Raw genomic sequence first — 27,331 nt, forward strand, 5'->3', positions numbered from 1 at the left:
TGGAACACCACAAGGGTCGCTTATAGAGTCTCATCATCTCTCCTCCCACCCCACAGACCACATCAATGCATGGAAAACATATGACTCAATTATGGCATCAACTGTATGCAAATGTGTAAAATGACAATGATTATTGGCTTTCCTGTGACAGTGACCCTTGAGTTTTTGACAGTGACCTTTGAGTCCCTCTGTTGCTGCTTCAGTGTTCATCACTGACTTGCTTTTTTCTTTGTCTAATCCTTCTCTTCTCTTCATCTCTACTTTTCACCCTTTCTCTACCTCTTTATTTTTCAGTCCTTTTTCTGCCTCTATTTTCTCTTGTTCTTCCTTTGTTCACCCTCCCCTCTCTTTAGAGTGTATTTACCCAGGCCAGTATCATGCCCCAGCCCCATAGGCTATGCAAACCCGTAGGGATCTGGGCCGTACCCGCCCAACTTCCCACCATCAGGCCACAGCCCAGCAGTTACCACAGGCTGGCCCCCATAAGGCAGAGCACCACCAGGACCAGAGCCAGCACCCCCTACAGACACACACAGGGTACTGCATGAAGGAGGAGGCATGTGAGTTAAACAGAGATGGATTACACAGATTACACAGTGCTGATCAGAGTGAGCATAGAGATTATGTCAGATGAGAAGTGAAACACAGAATGTGTGTATGATTGTGTGAAGGAAATCATAAATTTGTTTCGATATGTGTCCTTTAGAATGAAGATATATGTAGATGTCATCATCCAGATGATGTCATGAATGATGTTCTGAACATGCATATTTTGATGAGCTGGCATTCCTGAACAGATGTTTTTCAAACATAATTGTCTGGTTAAAGGGGTCATCCATATGGTGCACGTTTATGGATTATCACATGATTATGGATTATCACATGATTATGGATTATCACATGATTATGGATGAATTGATCAGTTATGTTTCAGATGGTCATTCCTGATGGTAATTCGGAGTGTTTAGGATGAGTGATTAGGTATTACACCGTGACATGTCCAGGGAGCGTTTCATTGCTTTCGTTAGCATGCATGTTTTGGAGTGTGATGTTATTAGTGACATCAATTAGGGTGAAAGTTATTCTCCTTTCCTTGTGTACATCCTGCTTGTTAGCAGAGGAATAAAACAAACAATGAACCCCTGGGTGGTAACTCTGTGGTTAGATAGAGGTCCCCTAAAGTTATGAAGAAAATCCCACATAAGACAACTAGGAGATATTGACAAGACATGGTTGGCAGAACATTGGCATGGTTCAGAGTTATTTCCATATGGGAGACAATTGCTACACCTAGCGTCCACACTGTTACATTACACCTGGCGTCCACACTGTTACATTACACCTGGCGTCCACACTGTTACATTACACCTGGTGTCCACACTGTTACATTACACCTGGTGTCCACACTGTTGCATTACACCTGGCGTCCACACTGTTACAATACACCTGGTGTCCACACTGTTACATTACACCTGGTGTCCACAATGTTACATTACACCTGGTGTCCACACTGTTACATTACACCTAGCGTCCACACTGTTACATTACACCTAGCGTCCACACTGTTACATTACACCTGGCATCCACACTGTTACATTACACCTGGCGTCCACACTGTTACATTACACCTAGCGTCCACACTGTTACATTACACCTGGCATCCACACTGTTACATTACACCTGGCATCCACACTGTTACAATACACCTGGCGTCCACAATGTTACATTACACCTGGTGTCCACACTGTTACATTACACCTGGTGTCCACACTGTTGCATTACACCTGGCGTCCACACTGTTACATTACACCTGGTGTCCACACTGTTACATTACACCTAGCGTCCACACTGTTACATTACACCTAGCGTCCACACTGTTACATTACACCTAGCGTCCACACTGTTACATTACACCTGGCATCCACACTGTTACATTACACCTGGCATCCACACTGTTACATTACACCTGGCGTCCACACTGTTACATTACACCTAGCGTCCACACTGTTACATTACACCTGGCATCCACACTTTTACATTACACCTGGCATCCACACTGTTACAATACACCTGGTGTCCACACTGTTACATTACACCTAGCGTCCACGCTGTTACAATACACCTGGCGTCCACACTGTTACATTACACCTAGCGTCCACACTGTTACATTACACCTGGCGTCCACACTGTTACATTACACCTAGCGTCCACACTGTTACATTACACCTGGCATCCACACTGTTACATTACACCTGGCATCCACACTGTTACATTACACCTGGCATCCACACTGTTACATTACACCTGGCATCCACACTGTTACATTACACCTAGCGTCCACACTGTTACATTACACCTAGCGTCAACACTGTTACATTACACCTAGCGTCCACACTGTTACATTACACCTGGCATCCACACTGTTACATTACACCTGGCATCCACACTGTTACATTACACCTGGCATCCACACTGTTACATTACACCTGGCATCCACACTGTTACATTACACCTAGCGTCCACACTGTTACATTACACCTAGCGTCCACACTGTTACATTACACCTGGCATCCACACTGTTACATTACACCTGGCATCCACACTGTTACAATACACCTGGCATCCACACTGTTACATTACACCTAGCGTCCACACTGTTACATTACACCTGGCATCCACACTGTTACATTACACCTGGCATCCACACTGTTACATTACACCTGGCATCCACACTGTTACATTACACCTGGCATCCACACTGTTACATTACACCTAGCGTCCACACTGTTACATTACACCTAGCGTCCACACTGTTACATTACACCTAGCGTCCACACTGTTACATTACACCTGGCATCCACACTGTTACATTACACCTGGCATCCACACTGTTACAATACACCTGGCATCCACACTGTTACATTACACCTAGCGTCCACACTGTTACATTACACCTGGCATCCACACTGTTACATTACACCTGGCATCCACACTGTTACAATACACCTGGCATCCACACTGTTACATTACACCTGGCATCCACACTGTTACATTACACCTGGCATCCACACTGTTACAATACACCTGGCATCCACACTGTTACATTACACCTAGCGTCCACACTGTTACATTACACCTGGCATCCACACTGTTACATTACACCTGGCATCCACACTGTTACATTACACCTATCGTCCACACTGTTTCATTACACCTAGCGTCCACACTGTTACAATACACCTGGCATCCACACTGTTACATTACACATAGCGTCCACACTGTTACAATACACCTGGCATCCACACTGTTACATTACACCTATCGTCCACACTGTTACATTACACCTAGCGTCCACACTGTTACATTACACCTAGCGTCCACACTGTTACAATACACCTGGTGTCCACACTGTTACATTACACCTAGCGTCCACACTGTTACATTACACCTAGCGTCCACACTGTTACATTACACCTAGCGTCCACACTGTTACATTACACCTGGTGTCCACACTGTTACATTACACCTGGCATCCACACTGTTACATTACACCTGGCATCCACACTGTTACATTACACCTATCGTCCACACTGTTACATTACACCTAGCGTCCACACTGTTACATTACACCTAGCGTCCACACTGTTACAATACACCTGGTGTCCACACTGTTACATTACACCTAGCGTCCACACTGTTACATTACACCTAGCGTCCACACTGTTACATTACACCTAGCGTCCACACTGTTACATTACACCTAGCGTCCACACTGTTACATTACACCTAGCGTCCACACTGTTACATTACACCTAGTGTCCACACTGTTACATTACACCTAGCGTCCACACTGTTACATTACACCTATCGTCCACACTGTTACATTACACCTATCGTCCACACTGTTACATTACACCTAGCGTCCACACTGTTACATTACACCTAGCGTCCACACTGTTACAATACACCTGGTGTCCACACTGTTACATTACACCTAGCGTCCACACTGTTACATTACACCTAGCGTCCACACTGTTACATTACACCTAGCGTCCACACTGTTACATTACACCTAGCGTCCACACTGTTACATTACACCTAGCGTCCACACTGTTACATTACACCTGGTGTCCACACTGTTACATTACACCTAGCGTCCACACTGTTACATTACACCTAGTGTCCACACTGTTACATTACACCTAGTGTCCACACTGTTACATTACACCTAGCGTCCACAATGTTACATTACACCTGGCATCCACACTGTTACATTACACCTAGTGTCCACACTGTTACATTACACCTAGCGTCCACACTGTTACATTACACCTAGCGTCCACAATGTTACATTACACCTGGCATCCACACTGTTACATTACACCTGGCATCCACACTGTTACATTACACCTGGCATCCACACTGTTACATTACACCTAGTGTCCACACTGTTACATTACACCTAGTGTCCACACTGTTACATTACACCTAGCGTCCACACTGTTACATTACACCTAGCGTCCACAATGTTACATTACACCTGGCATCCACACTGTTACATTACACCTAGCGTCCACACTGTTACATTACACCTAGTGTCCACACTTTTACATTACACCTAGCGTCCACACTGTTACATTACACCTGGCATCCACACTGTTACATTACACCTAGTGTCCACACTGTTACATTACACCTAGCGTCCACACTGTTACATTACACCTAGCGTCCACAATGTTACATTACACCTGGCATCCACACTGTTACATTACACCTGGCATCCACACTGTTACATTACACCTGGCATCCACACTGTTACATTACACCTAGTGTCCACACTGTTACATTACACCTAGCGTCCACACTGTTACATTACACCTAGCGTCCACAATGTTACATTACACCTGGCATCCACACTGTTACATGACACATGGCATGTTATTGCATGCCATGTGTCATGTAACATTGCAAAAATCACTGAAGCTGTACATAGCCCATTTGTAAATAGCCCACCCAACTACCTCTTTCCCAGATTGTTCTTTTTTCTTTTCCTCCTTTGCACCCCAGTATCTCTACTTGCACATTCATCTTCTGCACATCTATCACTCAAGTGTTTAATTGCTAAATTGTAATTATTGTGCCACTATGGCCTATTTATTGCCTGACCTCCCTAATCTTACTACATTTGCACACACTGTATATAGACTTTTCTATTGTGTTATTGACTGTACGTTTGTTTATCCCATGTGTAACTCTGTGTTGTTTGTGTCGCACTGCTTTGCTTTATCTTGGCCAGGTCACAGTTGTAAATGAGAACTTGTTCTCAACTGGCCACCTGGTTAAATAAAGGTGAAATCAAAAAAAGAATGAGTTGTTACTGGTTTATGAATGGTTACCTCCTGCTCCCTTCCCTGCCTTGCCTCCCAGCCCAGCAGCACCATCTGCTAACACTGTTGGGTACCCAATCCCTGAAACATAATTATAATCATCAATCAATTATAATTATGTCTGTATGTGAGCGGGTCAGTTAGTTGGTCAGCCACCCACAGATGTTAGTTGGTTGGCTATAGATGATGAGACCTACCGGCTCCATAACCATTGCCTCCAGTACTAGCACCGTAGCCATTGCCATAGCCTGTGGAGAAGAGGGGACATGTTAAAAACCTTGACAAGAAAGCAGACATTTAGTCTAAAACAAAGTCCCCAAACAACACTGCATGCAGCTTTCCAGCTCCTCTAGCTTTAGCGTGGGCTTGTTAAATGTTGTGGCAGAAGTTTTCCCCAACAGTACTTCCTTTACAGGGGATAGAAAGGTTAACAGATAAGGACAGGTGCATGCCATGTACAGACAGGCAGACAGACAGACAGACAGACAGACAGACAGACAGACAGACAGACAGACAGACAGACAGACAGACAGACAGAGACACATGCCGGCGCCAAATACCTGCAGGCACTGCATTGGCCCCCCCAGCTGGGCCTCCACCTGCATGAGAACAAAAGAAGTCGAGGTCACTTCCTGGTGGTACAGACCCTGAGGATCTGTCTTCTTTCATTTAAGATCACTTCTCAGTGACAACTTTGGTGCAGTTGTCTTCCGTCTCTAGAGAGGCAGCTATGTTTCACACTGCTACTGTAATCCTCAGTCATTCCCAACACATCTATTGAATGTCGTATTTCATCGTTAATGCCTCAGCTCTATACTTCAGTCTACAGTGTCCTCTAATTGTAGTTATATTTTAAGGCATTTGACCTTAATAAAGGAATTTGACCTTAGCATTTGACAAGAGGAAGCATGCTGACTCACCATTCCCATATCCGTTGCCCGCTCCGGCCCCGGGGTATGCTCCTCCAATTTGATCACCATAACCTGTGAGGACAACCAAAAAACATTAGAGCACAGCACATCATTCATAGAGAGAGTACTGTGGGATATTTCATAAAGAGAAAAGAGGAGATTGAAGAAGAGTAAAGAAGATGGCAAATGGAAATGAGAGAGAAAATGAAAGGTGGGAGAGATAATAAGAGAGCAAGAGAAACAGAGAAAGATAGAAAATTAGAACTAGAGAGTGCAAAAGTGTGATAATTAATAGTCCTTACCCGCTGATTTGCCTGCTCCACCCTGGGGGTATCCTCCTGCTCCACCCTGGGGATATCCTCCTGCTCCACCCTGGGGATATCCTCCCTGTCCCAGATTAGCACCTGAGAGAGAGAGAGAGAGAGAGAGAGAGAGAGAGAGAGAGAGAGAGAGAGAAAGAGAGAGAGAGAGAGAGAGAAAGAGGGCAAATGGAGTGAAAGAGAAAAAAGAGAATAGAAAGAGAGAGAGAGAGAGAGAGGGAGAAGAAAGAAAGAGACATGGCGACAAAGTAAAAGACTCACCACCGCCAGCTTTGCCTGGTTTTCCTGCACCCTGGGGGTATCCACCTGCTCCACCCTGGGGGTATCCACCTGCTCCACCCTGGGGGTATCCACCTGCTCCACCCTGGGGGTATCCACCTGCTCCACCCTGGGGGTATCCACCTGCTCCACCCTGGGGGTATCCTCCTGCTCCACCCTGGGGGTATCCTCCTGCTCCACCCTGGGGGTATCCACCTGCTCCACCCTGGGGGTATCCACCTTCTCCACCCTGTGGGTATCCACCTGCTCCACCCTGGGGGTATCCACCTTCTCCACCCTGTGGGTATCCACCTGCTCCACCCTGGGGGTATCCTCCTGCTCCACCCTGGGGGTATCCTCCTGCTCCACCCTGGGGGTATCCTCCCTGTCCCAGACTGGCACCTGAAATCGAGAGCAAGAGCGAGAAAGAGTGAAAAATGGATTTAGATAGAAAAAATAGAAAGACAAAGATATATAAAGAGAGACAGAAATAGAAAGACAAAGATATATAAAGAGAGACAGAAATAGAAAGACAAAGATATATAAAGAGAGACAGAAATAGAAAGACAAAGATATATAAAGAGAGACAGAAATAGAAAGACAAAGATATATAAAGAGAGACAGAAATAGAAAGACAAAGATATATAAAGAGAGACAGAAATAGAAAGACAAATATATATAAAGAGAGACAGAAATAGAAAGACAAAGATATATAAAGAGAGACAGAAATAGAAAGACAAAGTGAAAAGCTTTGCCTGCTCCATTCTGGGGGTATCCTCCTTGTCCAAGACCTGTAGCATAGGTGCATTCATTACTCAAGCGATCATCTACTTTCTAAATAATTTCAATTACATCATCTAACATGCATTATAATGTACTGTGAAGAGGTAACATGGAACCTGTGCCAGATTGAGTTTCCAATAACGTTCTTTATGCCACAGAATAGTGAGCCATTCATTGAAAGGAGAGAATATGTTGGTTAGGTTTCTGTCTGTCAGTGTCAGTTCCATTACCTGCTCCATAGCCGTTGTTTCCTGCCCCAGGGTAGCTGCCTGCTCCAGCACCGTAGCCTGTGGAATAAGTCAACAAAGCTCAGCACAAAACCCTGTGATTGACTTGAGACTGAGCGACACGATCCATAAACTCATCGCATTGTGATTGACCCTGTTACCTGTGGAGGAAAACATACAGAGAGCACTCATCACATAATGCTGCTATTGGCTCCAAGCCTGCAGAGCACAACATCCATGCACATTATTTATCACTGTGATTAGGTCGTAGCCTGTGACACTCAACATAGATGCACATTACATATCACTGTGATTAGGCCGTAGCTTGTGACACTCAACATCCATGCACATTATTTATCACTGTGATTAGGTCGTAGCCTGTGACACTCAACATAGATGCACATTACATATCACTGTGATTAGGCCGTAGCTTGTGACACTCAACATCCATGCACATTACATATCACTGTGATTAGGTCGTAGCCTGTGACACTCAACATAGATGCACATTACATATCACTGTGATTAGGCCGTAGCTTGTGACACTCAACATCCATGCACATTACATATCACTGTGATTAGGCCGTAGCTTGTGACACTCAACGTCCATGCACATTACATATCACTGTGATTAGGCCGTAGCTTGTGACACTCAACATCCATGCACATTACATATCACTGTGATTAGGCCGTAGCTTGTGACACTCAACGTCCATGCACATTACATATCACTGTGATTAGGCCGTAGCTTGTGACACTCAACGTCCATGCACATTACATATCACTGTGATTAGGCCGTAGCTTGTGACACTCAACGTCCATGCACATTACATATCACTGTGATTAGGCCGTAGCTTGTGACACTCAACATCCATGCACATTACATATCACTGTGATTAGGCCGTAGCTTGTGACACTCAACGTCCATGCACATTACATATCACTGTGATTAGGTCGTAGCCTGTGACACTCAACATCCATGCACATTACATATCACTGTGATTAGGCCGTAGCTTGTGACACTCAACATCCATGCACATTACATATCACTGTGATTAGGCCGTAGCTTGTGACACTCAACATCCATGCACATTACATATCACTGTGATTAGGCCGTAGCTTGTGACACTCAACATCCATGCACATTACATATCACTGTGATTAGGCCGTAGCTTGTGACACTCAACATAGATGCACATTACATATCACTGTGATTAGGCCGTAGCTTGTGACACTCAACATCCATGCACATTACATATCACTGTGATTAGGCCGTAGCTTGTGACACTCAACATCCATGCACATTACATATCACTGTGATTAGGCCGTAGCTTGTGACACTCAACATCCATGCACATTACATATCACTGTGATTAGGCCGTAGCCTGTGACACTCAACGTCCATGCACATTACATATCACTGTGATTAGGCCGTAGCTTGTGACACTCAACATCCATGCACATTACATATCACTGTGATTAGGCCGTAGCTTGTGACACTCAACATCCATGCTTACCACATAACTGTGACCAATCAGAAAGATATGTTTACACAAATCCAAGCCACAGTGAAAATAAAACAAACCTGCAACTCAGGTCAAATGTCAAGTCAACCATCCCTAAAGCAATTCATCAAAAGCTTCCAGTGTGCTTCTAGAACACAAACATAGAGCCAACAAGACCGGTGCATCATTCATAGAGGGTGCCTTCGGAAAGTATTTAGACCCTTTGACCTTTTCCACATTTTATTACGTTACAGACTTATTCTAAACTTGATTAAATCATTTTTTCCCCTCCTCAATCTACACACAATACCGCACAATGACAAAGCAAAAACAGGTTTTTAGACATTTTTGCTAATTTATAAAAAATAAAAATGGAAGTATCACATTTACATAAGTATTCAGAACCTTTACTCAGTACTTTGTTAAAGCACCTTTGGGAGCGATTACAGCATTGCGTCTTCTTAGATATGATGCTACAAGCTTGGCAGACCTGTATTTGGGGAGTTTCTCCCATTCTTCCCTGCAGATCTTCTCCAACTCTGTCAGGTTGGATGGGGAGCGTTGCTGCACAACTATTTTCAGGTCTCTCCAGAGATGTTCGATCGTATTCACATCCAGGCTCTGGCTGGGCCGCTCAAGGACATTCAGAGACTTGTCCTGAAGCAACTCCTATGTTGTCTTGGCTGTGTGCTTAGGGCCGTTATCCTGTTGGAAGGTAAACATTTGGCCCAGTTTGAGGTCCTGAGCACTCTGGAGCAGGTTTTCATCAAGGATCTCTCTGACTTTGCTCCATTCATCTTTACCTCGATCCTGACTAGTCTCCCTGTCACTGCTGCTGAAAAACATCCCTACAGCATGATGCTGCCACCACCATGCGTCACCGTAGGGATGGTACCACGTTTCTTCCAGACGTGAAGCTTGGCATTCAGGCCAAAGAGTTCAATCTTGGTTTTATCAGACCAACGAATCTTGTTTCTCATGGTCGGAGAGTCCTTTAGGTGCCTATTGGCAAACTCAAGTGGGCTGTCATGTGCCTTTTACTGAGGCGTGGCTTTGGTCTGGCCACCCTACTTTAAAGGCCTGATTGGCGGAGTGCTGCAGAGATGTTTGTCCTTCTGGAAGGTTCTCCCAGGCAGCTCTAGGAAGAGTCAAGGTTGTTCCAAACTTCTTCCATTTAAGAATGATTGAGGCCATTGTGTTCTTGGGGACCTTCAATGCTGCAGACATTTTTTGGTACCCTTCCCCAGATCTGTGTCTAAAAACCTGTTCTCGGTTTGTCATTATTGGGTATTGTGTGTAGATTGATGAGGATTTTTTATTTATTTAATCAATTATAGAATAAGGCTGTAATGTAACAAAATGTGGAAAAAGTCAAGGGGTCTGAATACTTTCCTAGGGCACTTTAGCCATTGACACAAAGTGATCGCTACAAATGACAGTTAATGGCACATGCAGGTGGATATAACACACAGACTGCTAGATTGTATGGGGTTACCAGTTTTTGTTGCTTTAGCACCCTGTCCATTGGGTTCTCCCACTCCTGGACCATATCCTAGAGACCACAACAAATGTTACCCGACACTGCTACCTTCACAATATTACAGACACAAAGGAAAATAGAAAAAAGGGACAGACACAGAGGTTTACCATGGCCTTTGGCTCCCTGATCCCTGGAAACTCCAGCTCCTGGACCAAATCCTGGAGACCACTAAACAAGTTAGCTCTGTAGCTTATAATAACAGAAACAGCGTCCCTCTGTTATAGCGCTTGCAACACTAAGGGTTGTGGGTTCGATTCCCGCTGGGGCCACCCATTTATAAAATGTATGCATGCATGACTGGAAGTCGCTTTGGTTAACAGTGTCTGCTAAATGGCATATATTATTATATATTATATGTCCAGCTCAAAGGACCATGAAAAACACCACCACACAGAGAGTGGTTTAAAATAAGAAACATATCACCCTGTCTCCTCCTACTGTGTCATTGTCCAAACAGGGGACCCACTTTAAATAGCACCTCTCCCTGTGTCCAACCCTCACTGGAAGGTGCTCAGACACAGTGACATTACAGAGACTGAGAAAGAGGTTTACCATTGCTTTTAGCACCATTGAGAACTCCAGCTCCTGGAACATATCCTAGAAACCACAACAAGTGTTACAACTAGAGGTCGACGGATTAATCAGAATGGCTGATTAATTAGGGCCAATTTCAAGTTTTCATAACAATCGGTAATCGGCTTTTTTGGACACTGATCACAGGCCGATTACATTGCACTCCACGAGGAGACCGCGTGGCAGCCTGACTACCTGTTATGCGAGTGCAGCAAGGAGCTAAGGTAAGGTGCAAGCTTGCATTAAACGTATCTTATAAAAACAATAAATCTTAACATAATCACTAGTTATAACTACACATGGTTGATGATATTACTAGTTTATCTAGCTTGTCCTGCGTTGCATATAATCGATGCGGTGCTTGTTAATTTCTCATTGAATCACAGCCTACTTCACCAAACGGGTGATTTAACAAGAGCATTCGCGAAAAAAGCACTGTCGTTGCACCAATGTGTACCTAACCATAAACATCAATGCCTTTCTTAAAATCAATACACAAGTATATATATATATATATATTTTTTTTTTTTTTTTTTTACCCCTTTTTCTCCCCAATTTCATGGTATCCAATTGTTGTAGTAGCTACTATCTTGTCTCATCGCTACAACTCCCGTACGGCCTCGGGAGAGAGGAAGGTTGAAAGTCATGTGTCCTCCGATACACAACCCAACCAAGCCGCACTGCTTCTTAACACAGTGCGCATCCAACCCGGAAGCCAGCCACACCAATGCACCGGTGCACCCGGCCACCTTGGCTAGCGCACACTGCGCCCAGCCCGCCACAGGAGTCGCTGGTGCGCGATGAGACAAGGACACCCCTACTGACCAAGCCCTCCCTAACCCAGGCGACACTAGGCCAATTGTGCATTTCCCCACGGACCTCCCAGTCGCGGCCAGTTACGACAGAGCCTGGACGCGAACCCAGGGACTCTGATGGCACAGCTGGCGCTGCATTACAGCGCCCTTAACCACTGCGCCACCCGGGAGGCTCAAGTATATATTTTTAAACCTGCATATTTAGATAATATTGCCTGCTAACATTAATTTATTTTAACTAGGGAAATTGTGTCACTTCTCTTGCGTTCTGTGCAACAGGGTATATGCAGCAGTTTGGGCCGCCGGGCTCTTTGCGAACTGTGTGAAGACCGACTTCACCAAACGGGGGATGACTTAACAAAAGCGCATTTGCGAAAAAAGCACAATTTTTGCACAAATGTACCTAACCATAAACATCAATGCCTTTCTTAAAATCTGGTGGCGTAACTTGCTCTGAGACCTTGAAGTAGTTGGTCCCCTTGCTCTGCAAGGGCCGCGGCTTTTGTGGAGCGATGGGTAACGATGCCCTCGATGGTGGCTGTTGTCGATGTGTTCCTGGTTCGAGCACAGTTAGGGGCGAGGAGAGGGACGGAAGCTATACTGTTACAATGTCAATATTAAAGTGCCTATAAGAACATCCAATAGTCAAAGGTATATGAAATACAAATGGTATAGAGAGAAATAGTCCGATAATAACTACAACCTAAAACTTCTTACCTGGGAATATTGAAGACTCATGTCGTGTTCTGAGCAAGGAACTTAAACGTTAACTTTTTTACATGGCACATATTGCACTTTTACTTTCTTCTCCAACACTTGGTTTTTGCATTATTTAAACCAAATTGAATATGTTTCTTTATTTATTTGAGTCTATGTTGATTTTATTGATGTATTATATTAAGTTAAAATAAAAGTGTTCATTCAGTATTGTTGTAATTATCATTATTTCAAATACATTTTTTAAAAATTGTCAGATTAATCGGTATCGGCTTTTTTTGGTCCTCCAATAATCGGTATCGGCGTTGAAAAATCATGATTGGTCGACCTCTAGTTACAACCACTCATTATTCAAAACCATTTGCATTCCCACAACACACTGCTCTTTATCCTGGTAATTCAAAACATAGATTCTTAGCCATGCACCAAAAAATATATATCACAGAGACTAGCTGACTAGCATTTGGGAGGATATCAGCAAATTTCATGTCACCAAAAATATATTTTTAAAGATAGTTCTAAATATACAGCTCCACTTCAATACAGAAAGAGACAGAGACAGACTGTGACACAGACCGGGTATCAGAGGTTTACCATTGCTTTCAGCACCACTGGGTTGCTGAACTCCTGGGCCGTATCCTAGAGACCACACTAGTGATTACTTTACACTACTTGCTCAACACTGTTTACAATTGACCATTGGAAAGCTTGGTTACATCCTTTACAGAACAGTTATAGGCATTCAATAAGTCTGTCGGGTTAACTTTACTTTTCTGAATTTTGGATGAAAAGCATGCCCAAATTAAACTGCCTGCTACTCAATCCCAGAAGATAGGATATGCATATAATTAGTATATTTGGACAGAAAACACTCCAAAGTTTCCAAAACTGTTAAAATAATGTCTGTGAGTATAACAGAACTGATACGGCGGGTGAAAACCCGAGGAAAATCCAACCAGGAAGTATTATTATTTTGAAATGCTGTTTTTCCATTGAAAGCCTATCCACCATACAAAGACTTAGGACCCAGTTCATGAGCTCTGTGCTTTCCTCTACACGTGACCAGTCTTTAGGCATTGTTTCAGGCGTTTACTCTTAAAAATGAAGGAGATACAGCACTTTCAATTAGTGGCCAGTGGAAATGTCCATTCATCATCATTTCTTGTTTCTCCTTTCCTATTGACAAAGCTTTTGTCCGGTTGAAATATTATTGATTATTTATGACAAAAACAACTGGAGGATTGATTTTAAACATCGTTTGGCATGTTTCTATTAACTTTAATTGTACTTTTAAAAAAACTTTTCGTCCTGGAATTAGTGCACGCGCCTTCTGCATTCGGATTATGGACACAACGGGCAAACAAAAAGGAGGCTTTTGCTCATAAAGAGGGACATTATCGAACAAAACAAACATTTATTGTCTAACATGGAGACCTGGGAGTGCCACCAGATGAAGATCATCAAAGGTAAGTGATTAATTTGAATGCTTTTTCTGACTTTTGTGACACATCTTCTTGTTTGGAAAATGGCTGTATGGGTTTCTGTGGCTAGGAGCTAACCTAACATAATCGCAAAGTGTGCTTTCGCCGTAAAGTATTTTTTAAATCTGACTCAGAGGTTGCATTAAGGAGAAGTTGATCTATAATTCCATGCTTAACACTTGTATCGTTTATCAATATTTATGATGAGTATTTCTGTTATTTGATGTGGCTCTCAGCACTTTCACCGGATGTTTGTTTGAGACAATGCATTTCTGACCATAACGTGCCAATGTAAACTGAGATTTTTGGATATAAATATGAACTTTATCGAAGAAAACATACATTTATTGTGTAACATGAAGTCCTATGAGTGCCATCTGATGAAGATCATCAAAGGTTAGTGATTAATTTGATCTCTATTTCTGCTTTCTGTGACTCCTCTCTTTGGCTGGAAAAATGGCCGTGTTTTTCTGTGACCAGGTACTGACCTAACATAGTACCAGAGAAAAGCGAGACTTATTCCAACATGGTCTTAACTGTAAAGCTGACAAAGACATAATTGTTGCGGTGGCAGTGCCATCCAGCATGCAGAACAATGTGCAGATCACCACTGATGAAGACCAGCCAGAGAAACAGAAACAACCCAGTAGCAGAAGTCTACAATTTTTAGCACCAAGCCCAGTAGACACTCCAGCTCCTGAACCATATCCTGAAGACCACAACTACTGATACTGAACACGGGTTACTCAACAAGCCCTGTAGACACTCCAGCTCCTGAACAATATCCTGGAAACCACAACTACTGATACTGGTTACTCAACAAGCCAAGACTTATAGTCACAGGTTCTGTAGCTTATCATACGAGAGTGACAGAGAAAGAGAGATTGAGAGACTGTAACACTCAGATAGAGCTTTACCATAGCTTTTACCACCGTTGAGGGCTCCAACTCCTGGACCATATCCTAGAGACCACAACAACTATTACTTAACACTGGGTCAAAGCAAGTTAGTGCTGTATAATTTATTATCAAACGTTTTGTAGGTTATGATAATGAGTGCCATCCAGTTATTTAAACACAGAGATTTAAACTGGCATTACCATTGCTAAAAATGACCAGACCATGCAAGCATAATATGCTACAAACGTTGGCATTACCACACAGCATGCACCATTCAACTCAACCTCAATTTTGAGATAGAAAGACACACATTGAATAGGGCCGTAGACACAGACAAAGTAGCCATGGTTTACCATTGGGTTTAGCACCCTGACCATTGGGAATGCCAGCTCCTGGACCATATCCTGAAGACCACAACAACTGTTATTCAATACAAGTTAGCTCTGTAGATCTCGGCAATGACCATTGGGTTCAGTCTGAAGTCATGAAAGATACAGCAATAGAGATACAGACTCTTACATTTAGTGATGGTAACAGAGGTTTACCACTGGGTTTAGCACCATTGGGTTTAGCACCACTGGGTATAGCACCACTGGGTTTAGCACCACTGGGATTAACACCACTGGGTATAGCACCACTGGATTTAGCACCACTGGGTATAGCACCACTGGGTTTAGCACCACTGGGATTAACACCACTGGGTTTAGCACCATTGGGATTAACACCACTGGGTTTAGCACCACTGGGTTTAGCACCACTGGGTTTAGCACCATTGGGATTAACACCACTGGGTATAGCACCACTGGGTATAGCACCACTGGGTATAGCACCACTGGGTTTAGCACCACTGGGTATAGCACCACTGGGTTTAGCACCACTGGGACTAACACCACTGGGTATAGCACCACTGGGTTTAGCACCACTGGGTATAGCACCATTGGGTTTAGCACCACTGGGTATAGCACCACTGGGTTTAGCACCACTGGGTATAGCACCACTGGGTTTAGCACCACTGGGTTTAGCACCATTGGGATTAACACCACTGGGTATAGCACCACTGGGTATAGCACCATTGGGTTTAGCACCACTGGGTATAGCACCACTGGGTTTAGCACCACTGGGTTTAGCACCACTGGGTTTAGCACCACTGGGATTAACACCACTGGGTATAGCACCACTGGGTATAGCACCACTGGGATTAACACCACTGGGTATAGCACCACTGGGTTTAGCACCACTGGGTATAGCACCACTGGGTTTAGCACCACTGGGTTTAGCACCACTGGGATTAACACCACTGGGTATAGCACCACTGGGTATAGCACCACTGGGATTAACACCACTGGGTATAGCACCACTGGGTTTAGCACCACTGGGTATAGCACCACTGGGTTTAGCACCACTGGGTTTAGCACCACTGGGTTTAGCACCACTGGGATTAACACCACTGGGTATAGCACCACTGGGTATAGCACCACTGGGTTTAGCACCACTGGGTATAGCACCACTGGGTTTAGCACCACTGGGACTAACACCACTGGGTATAGCACCACTGGGTTTAGCACCACTGGGTATAGCACCATTGGGTTTAGCACCACTGGGTATAGCACCACTGGGTTTAGCACCACTGGGTTTAGCACACCTGGGTATAGCACCACTGGGTTTAGCACCACTGGGTATAGCACCACTGGGTTTAGCACCATTGGGTTTAGCACCACTGGGTATAGCACCACTGGGTTTATCACCACTGGGTTTAGCACCACTGGGTTTAGCACCACTGGGATTAACACCACTGGGTATAGCACCACTGGGTATAGCACCACTGGGATTAACACCACTGGGTATAGCACCACTGGGTTTAGCACCACTGGGTATAGCACCACTGGGTTTAGCACCACTGGGTTTAGCACCACTGGGATTAACACCACTGGGTATAGCACCACTGGGTTTAGCACCACTGGGTTTAGCACCATTGGGATTAGCACCACTGGGTTTAGCACCACTGGGTTTAGCACCACTGGGTTTAGCACCATTGGGATTAACACCACTGGGTATAGCACCACTGGGTATAGCACCACTGGGTATAGCACCACTGGGTATAGCACCACTGGGTTTAGCACCACTGGGTTTAGCACCACTGGGATTAGCACCACTGGGTATAGCACCACTGGGTATAGCACCATTAGGAACACCAGCAACTGGACCATATCCTGAAAACCACAACACTGGTTAGTAACCACCACATACCGTTTAAAGAATGCATGCCTGAGCGCTGCGTAAAACTGCATCAAATGCCACAATAGCAACAATAGGGAAGTTAGGCATCCAGTCAAAATGTACAGCAACAGTGTACTTAAAAATCACTAAAACAGATCATAGCAGGTCACCAGCTGATATTCACACACTAGACAGTGATATTTGTCAGAAGGGCAATATCATCCAGAAATACCATCATCATGCAATACTGTACGTAGCAGACAGACAGAGAAACAACAGACAGAGTAACAACCGACAGAGTAACAACATACAGAGTAACAACAGACAGAGAAACAACAGACAGAGTAACAACAGACAGAGTAACAACATACAGAGTAACAACAGACCAAAAAACAACAGACAGAGAAACAACAGACAGAGTAACAACCGACAGAGTAACAACAGACCAAAAAACAACAGACAAGAGTAACAACAGACAGAGAAACAACAGACAGAGTAACAACAGACAGAGTAGCAGAGGTTTAACATGGGGTTTAGGTTTAGCACCCTGACCATTGGGCACTCCACATCCTGGACCACTTCCTAGAGACCATTATACTAGTTATTCAACACAACCTAAAACAGGGTATTCAGCAGCTATCTGATTGTAATATATTTACTGTAACGTCATATCTTCCTGCTGTTAGAGTTTAAACTTTTGACAGACACACAGAGATAGAGTAGCAGATGTTTACCATTGGGTTTAGCACCCTGTCCATTGGGCACTCCAGCTCCTGCACCATATCCTGAAGACCACAACAATGACTCATTAGGTACAAAAATATATATAAACAGACCAAACACGTGACAAAAAGCTAACATATTGACAAGTTGTTGAATCGGTACGTTAGTCATGGGCATGCAGTCTTAGCGACACTTGTACTGCAACTAATATGAACCATACATATACTTCAGGAACCCAATATGACACAGCATATTGAACACCCCAGCACGCAACAAGCAGTGTTCACTATTAAACTGTGACACTCACTCTAAACGAAAGCTAAACCGAGGATGTAGCAGAGACTCTATATTTAGACTGTCAGAGTCAGGGGGATGAATTCGGATTAGCATGTAAGTCAGAGTTTTGAATGAACCAAGCCGTCCTCTGTGGCGCAACACTGATACATAGAACAGACACCAGGGCACAGACACAGACAGGATGACACACACTGAGCTACAGACGGGACGACAGGCAAACACACAGTTGCCTTTAGCACCCTGTTCAATAGGTTGCTCTGCTCCACCATCACCAGTCCCTAAACAACCAGTATACATGTTATGCAATCGGTGGGTCTAATCCTGAATGCTGATTGGTTAAAAGTTAATTCCAGGCGGTGTCTATTCCACAAGTTTCCACCTGCTAAAGCTATACACATTTTACCACACAGTCACATAGCTTCATTAAACACATCAACATGTTCAGCTAAGAAGTCAAGTAAATGTTCATTGAAGGTCACTTCAAGTTTTTTGTCACAACTGAATTAAATGCTTTCCCAATCTGGAGATATTAAATCAAGAACTACTGATAAATCAAGGCTGTTAATGTAAATGAGAACTCAATTGAGGCAGGCGTAAGTGAAGACATTGGATGACAAAGACGCTGGAGAGACAACATAGATAACATGTTAAAATAACACTTGAAGAAAACACCATATCAAATTCATTAGCAACCTCAGACAGCTGATATGCACATTCTAAAGAGAGGTTTCTATGAACACCTGGAGTTAGTCACTGATTGAGATACATTTTAAGATTTAATACATTGTAATTAGATGAAGAGCAACATTCACAAACACTTTTGGGAGGAAACCATAGACAAACAACAGGAAGATGATATGCATCCCAGTTGACAACTAACAATTAAAACAAACAATTGCAGGTGAAGAGGAGTCTCTAGCGAGCCCCAGTCCAGCTGGTATTGTAGGTCTATAGTGTTTGGCTCCCTGTCCATCTGGTATTGTAGGTCTATAGTGTTTGGCTCCCTGTCCATCTGGTATTGTAGGTCTATAGTGTTTGGCTCCCTGTCCATCTGGTATTGTAGGTCTATAGTGTTTGGCTCCCTGTCCATCTGGTATTGTAGGTCTATAGTGTTTGGCTCCCTGTCCATCTGGTATTGTAGGTCTATAGTGTTTGGCTCCCTGTCCATCTGGTATTGTAGGTCTATAGTGTTTGGCTCCCTGTCCATCTGGTATTGTAGGTCTATAGTGTTTGGCTCCCTGTCCATCTGGTATTGTAGGTCTATAGTGTTGGCTCCCTGTCCATCTGGTATTGTAGGTCTATAGTGTTTGGCTCCCTGTCCATCTGGTATTGTAGGTCTATAGTGTTTGGCTCCCTGTCCATCTGGTATCGTAGGTCTATTGTTTTTGTCTCCCTCTCCATCTGGTATCGTAGGTCTATAGTTTTTGGCTCCCGGGCCATCTGGTATTGTAGGTCTATAGTGTTTGGCTCCCTGTCCATCTGGTAGTGGTTAGATCATTGGACTAGTAACCGGAAGGTTGCAAGATCAAATCCCTGAGCTGACAGGGTAAAAATCTGTCGTTCTGCCCCTGAACAAGGAAGTTAACCAACTGTTCCAAGGCTGTCATTGAAAATAAGAATTTGTTCTTAACTGACTTGCCTGGTTAAATAAAGGTAAAAATTTAAAATTTAAAAACATCCACAAGACTCACAAAACATCCACGTCAAACTGTAAGCCCATTGGATATACCAGCGGCTCGAGCACTGACGCTGAAACCTTGAAAGCACTTAGTAAGTATACAGTAGAGAACCAGATCAGAGACTTAGAACCAGATCAGAGACGAAGGAAAGGCCACCAGGTGCACGTATGAAACGTTAAGTTCTAGACTAATTATTATAAAGAGATGACATGAAAACAAGGAAAGCGAGGTTTACCCTGTTTGGATGGTTTAGCACCCTGTCCAGTGGGAACTCCTCCAGCTCCTGCAGCATACCCTGGAGACCACAACAGTGGTTATTCAAAAAGATTCACCCATAAACCAACCAATAAAAAGACTGGCGTCTGAACCACAAAATGAATCTAAAATTCTATATGACAATGTGATTTCAAATATCATATTGAAAATAGAATACTTTGATCATCGTTAGGAGTCACTTTCTAGTGATTGGTCAAGAAGACCCAGGACAAACCCATGCTGTTAGAAAAACCCAAATCCTTGTACAAAGTTAGGAACAAAACCCACAACCACAACATGCTGACAGGGGCTGTGATCCACACATGGTAATAGATATTGGCATGGTGTCTCAATAGCATTCAAACAAAACTAGGACTGAAAATGATACCTACACCATATGTAGACAGTAAGTGAACTTACACCATCAATATCATGATTGTGGCATAATGTGTCTACATGCGACATGCACCTTTACAGAATCTGGGACAAAGACACACATAGACACAAACACACAGGGTAGCAGATGTTTACCATTGGGTTTAGCACCCTGTCCATTGGGCACTCCAGCTCCTGCACCATATCCTGAAGACCACAATAGTGATTACTTAACACTGGCGACTAAAGGACGGACTCATGCAGATACGATGCTCTGATCCACAAACATAACCATACACAGACACACCCACTTACATACTTCACTACTAACACAATTCCAATCACACCACAACAAAATATATATGGCTGCCCATTTGAAAGAATATGGCAACTGAAAAATAAAGACAACCATTGATGGTAAGTAGATAGACACCTGTTAATGCACTGAGCAAACAACCTGCATTTACACCATGTCTGACTGAATCAGCGAAAGGCATAAATAGTGATTACACAGAAGAGACTGAAAACGGCAACACGAAGAGCAGACATGAAGGCACAAACTGAAAAACGCAGGTAAAAACAAACAAACATGAATGCGGACACAGACGGACACAGCAGGATTGGAAAGTTTACCCGGTTTTGGTCCCTTAGATCCCTGTCCATTGGGATACCCAGCTCCAGCACCTAATGTTTGCAAAGGGGCACTGTCAATTGGAATGATCGAACTCCACATGCAGTGTATGAGGTACAGAGGCTTTGCAGCAATCAACCATTTTGCTTGTACAGATGTAGGATCTTAATTTCAGCCAGTTTGCTACGGCAGGAAAATAATCCTGCTGCGACAAGAAATGTGAATTATTATGTATGTGGATTAGAATTAATTTTTAAGAGTAAATTGACACACCTGTGCATCAATCTAAATAACATTATAAAAAGATACCCAACAAAACCAGTCAGTTTAATTGACATTTATGTAGGGGTTAATACATTTTTCATTAGGGCAAATTAGGTCTGAAATTTCAAAATGGAAAATCTTTTTAAAACTCACATTCTTCAGATTAAGATCTATGTAGGATCCAGCTGGCTAACGTACACTGTACAGTGTAAAGTATGCAGATGATAATTTGTAAGATGCGCAATATGGAAATCCCCACTGATTTATTGATTGGGATTGACAGTTTGTTCAATGATTTAAGTGCTTGAGATGTGAGCTGTAATAGATATGAACACTGGCTTGTAAAATAGTAGAATATAGTATTGGCCTTTAGATGGTTCAGGCCAGCAGGGATTGGCTGCTTACCTGGTCGTGGATAGCCTCTGGCTCCGGCTCCAGCTCCAGCCCCGTAACCTAGCAACAAGACAAGTAGCAAGGTCAAAGGACATGCAACACATAACTCTTTACATCATGTCATTAACCACATAACCACAAACAGAAAGCTTAAATCTCCACCCCTGGAGTTATTATTATTTTATTCCAAGATCACATTCTGGTTTATTAGATGAGAACCAATCTGCACTCACAGACAACGTCACAAATTCAACTTAACTATGATTAGATCCAACAGACAGAGACCGAGGAGACGGTCTTGAGGATCTTAAATATTGTGTGTTCTATACAAACAAATCCCAGGTAACAGAACAAACACGTACCTGGCTGTGTGCCATATCCATTACCACCGTATCCTGACAAACACAGACAAACAGACAGATGATGTTTACTCGGCATTGTTAGTACAAACTTTGGAATAAAACATCTCTTGTCCTGAATGTCACATTCACCTCCACGTGGTTTCCCACCCTGTGAGCCCAGTCCGGCTCCCGTCCCCATTCCTTGGCCATTTCCTGCTCCCAGACCAGCACCTACAATCAGACAAATGGGAAGAAGTCATATTATGTAGACATTTATTAAAATAAATTAATGAATATTTAAATCAACAAGGAAAACTGCTGCAAGAGTTAGACATTTTTGGCATATAACCATTGTGGATTTAATGTAAACCTAAGTTACTAAGACATGTAATCTTAACAAGCCTTGTTCAGAGACTGTTTGTTAAGTAAAGTAGACATTACCATAGCCTCCCTGGCCTCCGTTACCATATCCTCCCCTACCCCCGGCCCCTCCTGGGCCTCTGTATCCCCCTTTGGGAAAGACAGTGGAGGCATGTCACATATTGATACACACAAATAACACATTGAACAGAGTAGATAAACACAAGCTGAATCACAGAGAACAGAGAATACTTACAGTGAGAATACAAAACATTAAGAACACCTGACACAGCCTTTACCTGGATTCACCTGGTCAGTCTATGATCCCTTAGTGATGTCACTTGTTAAAGTCACTTCAATCAGTGTAGATGAAGGGGCCTCAGGTTAAATAAGGATTTTTAAGTCTTGAGACATGGATTGTGTATGTGTGCCTTTCAGAGGGTGAATGGATAAGACAAAAGATTGAAGTGCCTTTGAAAAGGGTATGGTAGTAGGTGCCAGGCGCACCAATTTGTGTCAAGAACGGCAACGCTGCTGGGTTTTTCATGCTCAACAGTTTCCCGTGTGTATCAGGAATGGTCCACCACCCAAAAGACATCTAGTCAACTTGACAAAACTGTAGGAAACATTGGAGTCAACATGGGCCAGCATCCCTGTGGAACACTTTGACAACCTTGTAGAGTCCATGTCCGTGGGAATTGAGGCTGTTCTTAGGGCGGGGGGGTTCCTAATGTTTGGTACAGTAGACTCAGTGTACTCGTTTTAACTCTTTCTTTGAGAAACTCACCTCCTCCAAGCTGCTGAGCCCCCCCTGGATAACGACCACCTGTGATTCATTAGAAAGACAGGTCATGATGGTACATAAATTAAATCACAAATGATGATTGGCAGCACTAAAAATGTAAATATGGCAATCAATCCATTTTTATTACCCCCAGCTCCTCCAGTTTTGGCGGGCTTGGCTCCGTAGCCTCCCTGTATCCCAAGAGCACCAGCCCCTGGAAGACCACAAGACACCACAGGGAGATGTGAGATGTCAGTGATCAGTGAGCACCATAGTGGAGCATGTTTCTCTATGGTGGGAAAAAAATCTAAACGTTGTATCATATGAGTCTATATTAAATCATTAATAAGGAGGATGAGCATTGCAAGACAGAATCTAAGTCAGATTTCTCACTGACGATTGCACCACTTTCCATTTTTAATTAATTCTAAAAATGCCAGACAACTTAAGCAGAAACTATATTTAGTTGAGCAAATTAGTTTAGTCTATGCTCAAGATGGGTCAATTGAGTGCAGTCCTGAGATAAGACAGAATCTGTTAGGGGCTGATTGTTGGTGGAAGTTCCACAGGGAGATGTGAGACGTCAGTGATCAGTGAGCACCATAGTGCTTGCATAGTGCACAGCAGTGTAAGGAGAGAGGAGAGAGGAGAGAGAGAGAGAGAGAGAGAGAGAGAGAGAGAGAGAGAGAGAGAGAGAGATAGAGAGAGAGAGAGAGAGAGAGAGAGAGAGAGAGAGAGAGATGGGGGTGGGGGTGACAGACAAACATACCGAGACTAATAATTGCACTTACCCCTGGGTAGCATTTTCCCCATACCGCCACTTTGAGGTTTCACTCCTAATAGAGATGAAAAACAGAATTGCAAATCACTCTATGAAGTATACTATACTGCTATGCTGTGGTTTGGAGAGAGATGAAGTCCTTCATCGTTTCCTGTTGGCCAGCGCCAGTGTTACACCATCCATAACGTAAGCATTTGAAACACTACAGCTGATTAAATATGAAGTGATGTCATCGGATGATGAGTAGTGTACATCTCACTCCCATCCCATGCAAACTCATCTCCAACTGGGCAGCTTGAGGGAAGAGAAACAGACATTCCCATTGATGGAGTGGAGAGACAGACAAAAAGGAAGGACTGTGTGCAGGTTGTAAAGGCTTCTTTCACAACAGGTTGTCAAATTTGGACCGCTGCTGCCACCTCACCTTCCCATGCTTTGATTCAAAGCAATCAGACGAGATGAAACTACAGAGGCTTAGCGGGTTCACCAGACTTGGAGCAGGTCTGTTTCACAGAGATCCAGGCAGCAAGGACCACGTAGGCCCATTTTTTCCCCTGATCTGACACGGACATTGGAAATTTGACACATAAATGTCAGTTGGGCGGTTTGCAGAGATATCTGAGCATAATACCCAAGTTGATTCCTGATAGTTTAGCAACATGTCTACAGCTATCTGTCACTCAGCTGTACAGGTGTAGGATCGTAATTGGATCCCCATGTTGCAGGAGAAATGTCCTGCAATGCATAAAATGTGAAACTTGTAGTGTATTTGAGGTTTGTAATTTTCACTTTGAAAATTCAGACTTGATTTTCCCAGGAAAATATCAATTAATTATAATCCACATAATAATTCACATTTCCTGTCGTTGCAGGATTATTTTTCTGCTGTAGCAAACTGGCTCAGATAAAGATCCTACATCTGTATGTTGACAGGCCTTCTAGACCTCTCAGATAAAGTCACCAGAAACATGAAATGCATGTTGTCAGGGTTTAAAGTAGTAGTTACTCTGAATTGTTCAAATGTTCCATACAATTTTTAATTGTTTTCATTTTATCCCCAACTATTCAATTAAAGCAATTATGCTGGCAATTATTTGCTGATTTTCTCTGTGAATTTTAGAGCTTCTTTGACTACATGTGTCAAAGGAATTTCACAACTAGGGAATTGATGTTATATTAAACATATTTTATCATTCAAATGTTATTTCAATTTAATTTGGACAATTCAAATTGGCAAGTTTTTTTAATGGAAGTTGCAAGTTGTGCGTAATAGGTAACTAAATGTGGACCACAAAGCAACACATCCAACAACAAAAATAGTTCATGTTTCATATATGAATATAATATGAATATTATCATGCATCATCATTTAAGTAATCAAACTACAATTGTTAAATATTATTTTTTCTTAAAAAAATAAAAATCTAAGTTGGGGAACAAGCAAATCCATAATTTACAGAACAATACAATATCTTCGGAAACTACAATAAACTAATAAATAATTGACATTTAAACATTTAAGTCCAATTTACACTGCTGTGCACACAGCAAGCACCCGTGAAGATTTACGGTGGTAACAAGCAGTCCTGTGCTGACACCTACTGTACAGTGTTTCACAACACAACGTAACGTGTCTGAATGCTATTATAATAATGTTCTACAAAGACAGTCTTGAAACTACTCCAACATGAATTCAAAATACTATTTCTGATGAACCAACTCTACAAATTAAGAAATGATGGTGGCATGTCTTAATCTCTCTTTCTATCCTTCCCAATCCTCACACAAATGTGGGTCTTTCTTCTTCTCTCTCTTCTCTCACCTGTGATCTACATCCTTTAGACAACGTTCTCACTTTCTCTCATATTCTGTCATATTCTCTCACATCCCTCTTCCACATCTCTCACATCCCTCTTCCACATCCCTCACATCCCTCTTCCACATTCCTCTCATCCCTCTTCCATCAGCCATTCTATCCTCCACACAGATAGTCTTGGTTATGTCTTACCTCCTTGTAGTGTGTACTGTGCCAGCCATAGGACCAGCGAGGTCTGAAGGAGCGCTTTTACCAGCATGGTGGAGGAGACCTGGTCCGGCAGAGAGAAAAACAGGCAGACAGACAGAAATACAAGGAGAGAGAGAGAAACTGGCCGACTGGACAGGGGCACAGCACAAGTAGACATCTCCAGTGTTTGCCCACGCCTTAAATACGATTCTGGTTTTGATACCCTCCCCCTGACCAGCCCTGCCCTCTACCCTGCAATTGGCCGATGCTGCACCGAAGCACCTGCCCCATTTCTCCCTCTCTCTCTGGACAGGCAGTCAGGTCCACCTCTGCCCATCCAAAGACAGTCCACATCAGGTTGCTGATCAGCTGGATTGCTGCCACCCAGTATATTAACATGGTAATGTGATTTGTGTGTGATGAGCGGAATAAGACAATGCTTCAAAGAGGTGATAAGTGTGAGATCATGGTTTAGATCAGGGATCATCAACTAGATTCAGCCGTGGACCGATGTTTTCTTGAGCAGATGGTCGGGGGACTGGGACATAATTACAATTCATTTGTAAACTGCAAATTGACCGCAAGAAGCCCAAACAGATATATTTGACTAAAACATCATTTCAAACCTTGCTTACATTTGTATACGATCACGTGTCTCTCTATTATTCATGGAAATCACTTGGAGCTGATTTTCTGGTGTTTTTATAGTATTTTATGTCTAACAATAAAAATTAAGTGCATAATGTTGCTCAGAAAACTTTTTTGTGGGTGGGGGGCAAATAAAACCACCCGCGGGCTAAATTTGTATTG

General features: G+C 43.1%; 1 protein-coding gene and 2 long non-coding RNA genes across 9 annotated transcripts in view; 1 reads left to right on the top strand and 2 right to left on the bottom strand.

Moving 5' to 3' along the window:
* LOC118372555 (titin-like) overlaps positions 1-26,730 on the bottom strand; it is a 28,922-nt gene extending 2,192 nt beyond the window's left edge. The window contains exons 1-22 of the mRNA XM_052518320.1: positions 26,525-26,730; positions 24,527-24,571; positions 23,884-23,949; positions 23,719-23,777; positions 23,033-23,101; positions 22,742-22,822; positions 22,613-22,645; positions 22,263-22,310; positions 21,596-21,646; positions 21,119-21,169; positions 20,568-20,627; positions 18,368-18,418; positions 15,770-15,820; positions 15,435-15,479; positions 10,887-10,943; positions 7,890-7,946; positions 7,632-7,667; positions 6,880-7,278; positions 6,601-6,702; positions 6,308-6,370; positions 5,948-5,986; positions 5,585-5,635 (exon numbers count right to left, since the gene is read on the bottom strand). Of these exons, the coding sequence (XP_052374280.1) occupies positions 5,585-5,635; positions 5,948-5,986; positions 6,308-6,370; positions 6,601-6,702; positions 6,880-7,278; positions 7,632-7,667; positions 7,890-7,946; positions 10,887-10,943; positions 15,435-15,479; positions 15,770-15,820; positions 18,368-18,418; positions 20,568-20,627; positions 21,119-21,169; positions 21,596-21,646; positions 22,263-22,310; positions 22,613-22,645; positions 22,742-22,822; positions 23,033-23,101; positions 23,719-23,777; positions 23,884-23,949; positions 24,527-24,571; positions 26,525-26,699 (1,689 nt within the window). The 5' untranslated portion in view covers positions 26,700-26,730. The remainder of the gene's footprint in view (positions 1-5,584; positions 5,636-5,947; positions 5,987-6,307; positions 6,371-6,600; positions 6,703-6,879; positions 7,279-7,631; positions 7,668-7,889; positions 7,947-10,886; positions 10,944-15,434; positions 15,480-15,769; positions 15,821-18,367; positions 18,419-20,567; positions 20,628-21,118; positions 21,170-21,595; positions 21,647-22,262; positions 22,311-22,612; positions 22,646-22,741; positions 22,823-23,032; positions 23,102-23,718; positions 23,778-23,883; positions 23,950-24,526; positions 24,572-26,524) is intronic.
* Positions 14-5,376, bottom strand: LOC127930075 (uncharacterized). 4 transcript variants are annotated; one of them, XR_008136655.1, is made up of 3 exons: positions 4,671-5,376; positions 4,437-4,514; positions 14-4,332 (listed from the first exon to the last, which is right to left on the bottom strand). It is a non-coding gene; the product is annotated as an uncharacterized LOC127930075 (long non-coding RNA). The 4 variants fall into 4 exon arrangements; XR_008136654.1 differs by having other exon boundaries at positions 14-3,864; positions 4,229-4,514; XR_008136652.1 differs by having other exon boundaries at positions 14-3,526; positions 3,709-4,514.
* LOC127930076 (uncharacterized) lies at positions 7,959-9,308 on the top strand. 4 transcript variants are annotated; one of them, XR_008136657.1, is made up of 3 exons: positions 7,959-8,362; positions 8,628-8,839; positions 8,946-9,308. It is a non-coding gene; the product is annotated as an uncharacterized LOC127930076 (long non-coding RNA). The 4 variants fall into 4 exon arrangements; XR_008136656.1 differs by having other exon boundaries at positions 8,999-9,308; XR_008136658.1 differs by having other exon boundaries at positions 8,681-8,839; positions 8,999-9,308.
* Positions 26,731-27,331: the final 601 nt, after the last annotated feature.

This window comes from Oncorhynchus keta, chromosome 5, assembly GCF_023373465.1.
Source record: "Oncorhynchus keta strain PuntledgeMale-10-30-2019 chromosome 5, Oket_V2, whole genome shotgun sequence".
In the NCBI taxonomy this organism is placed as follows: Eukaryota; Metazoa; Chordata; class Actinopteri; order Salmoniformes; family Salmonidae; genus Oncorhynchus; species Oncorhynchus keta.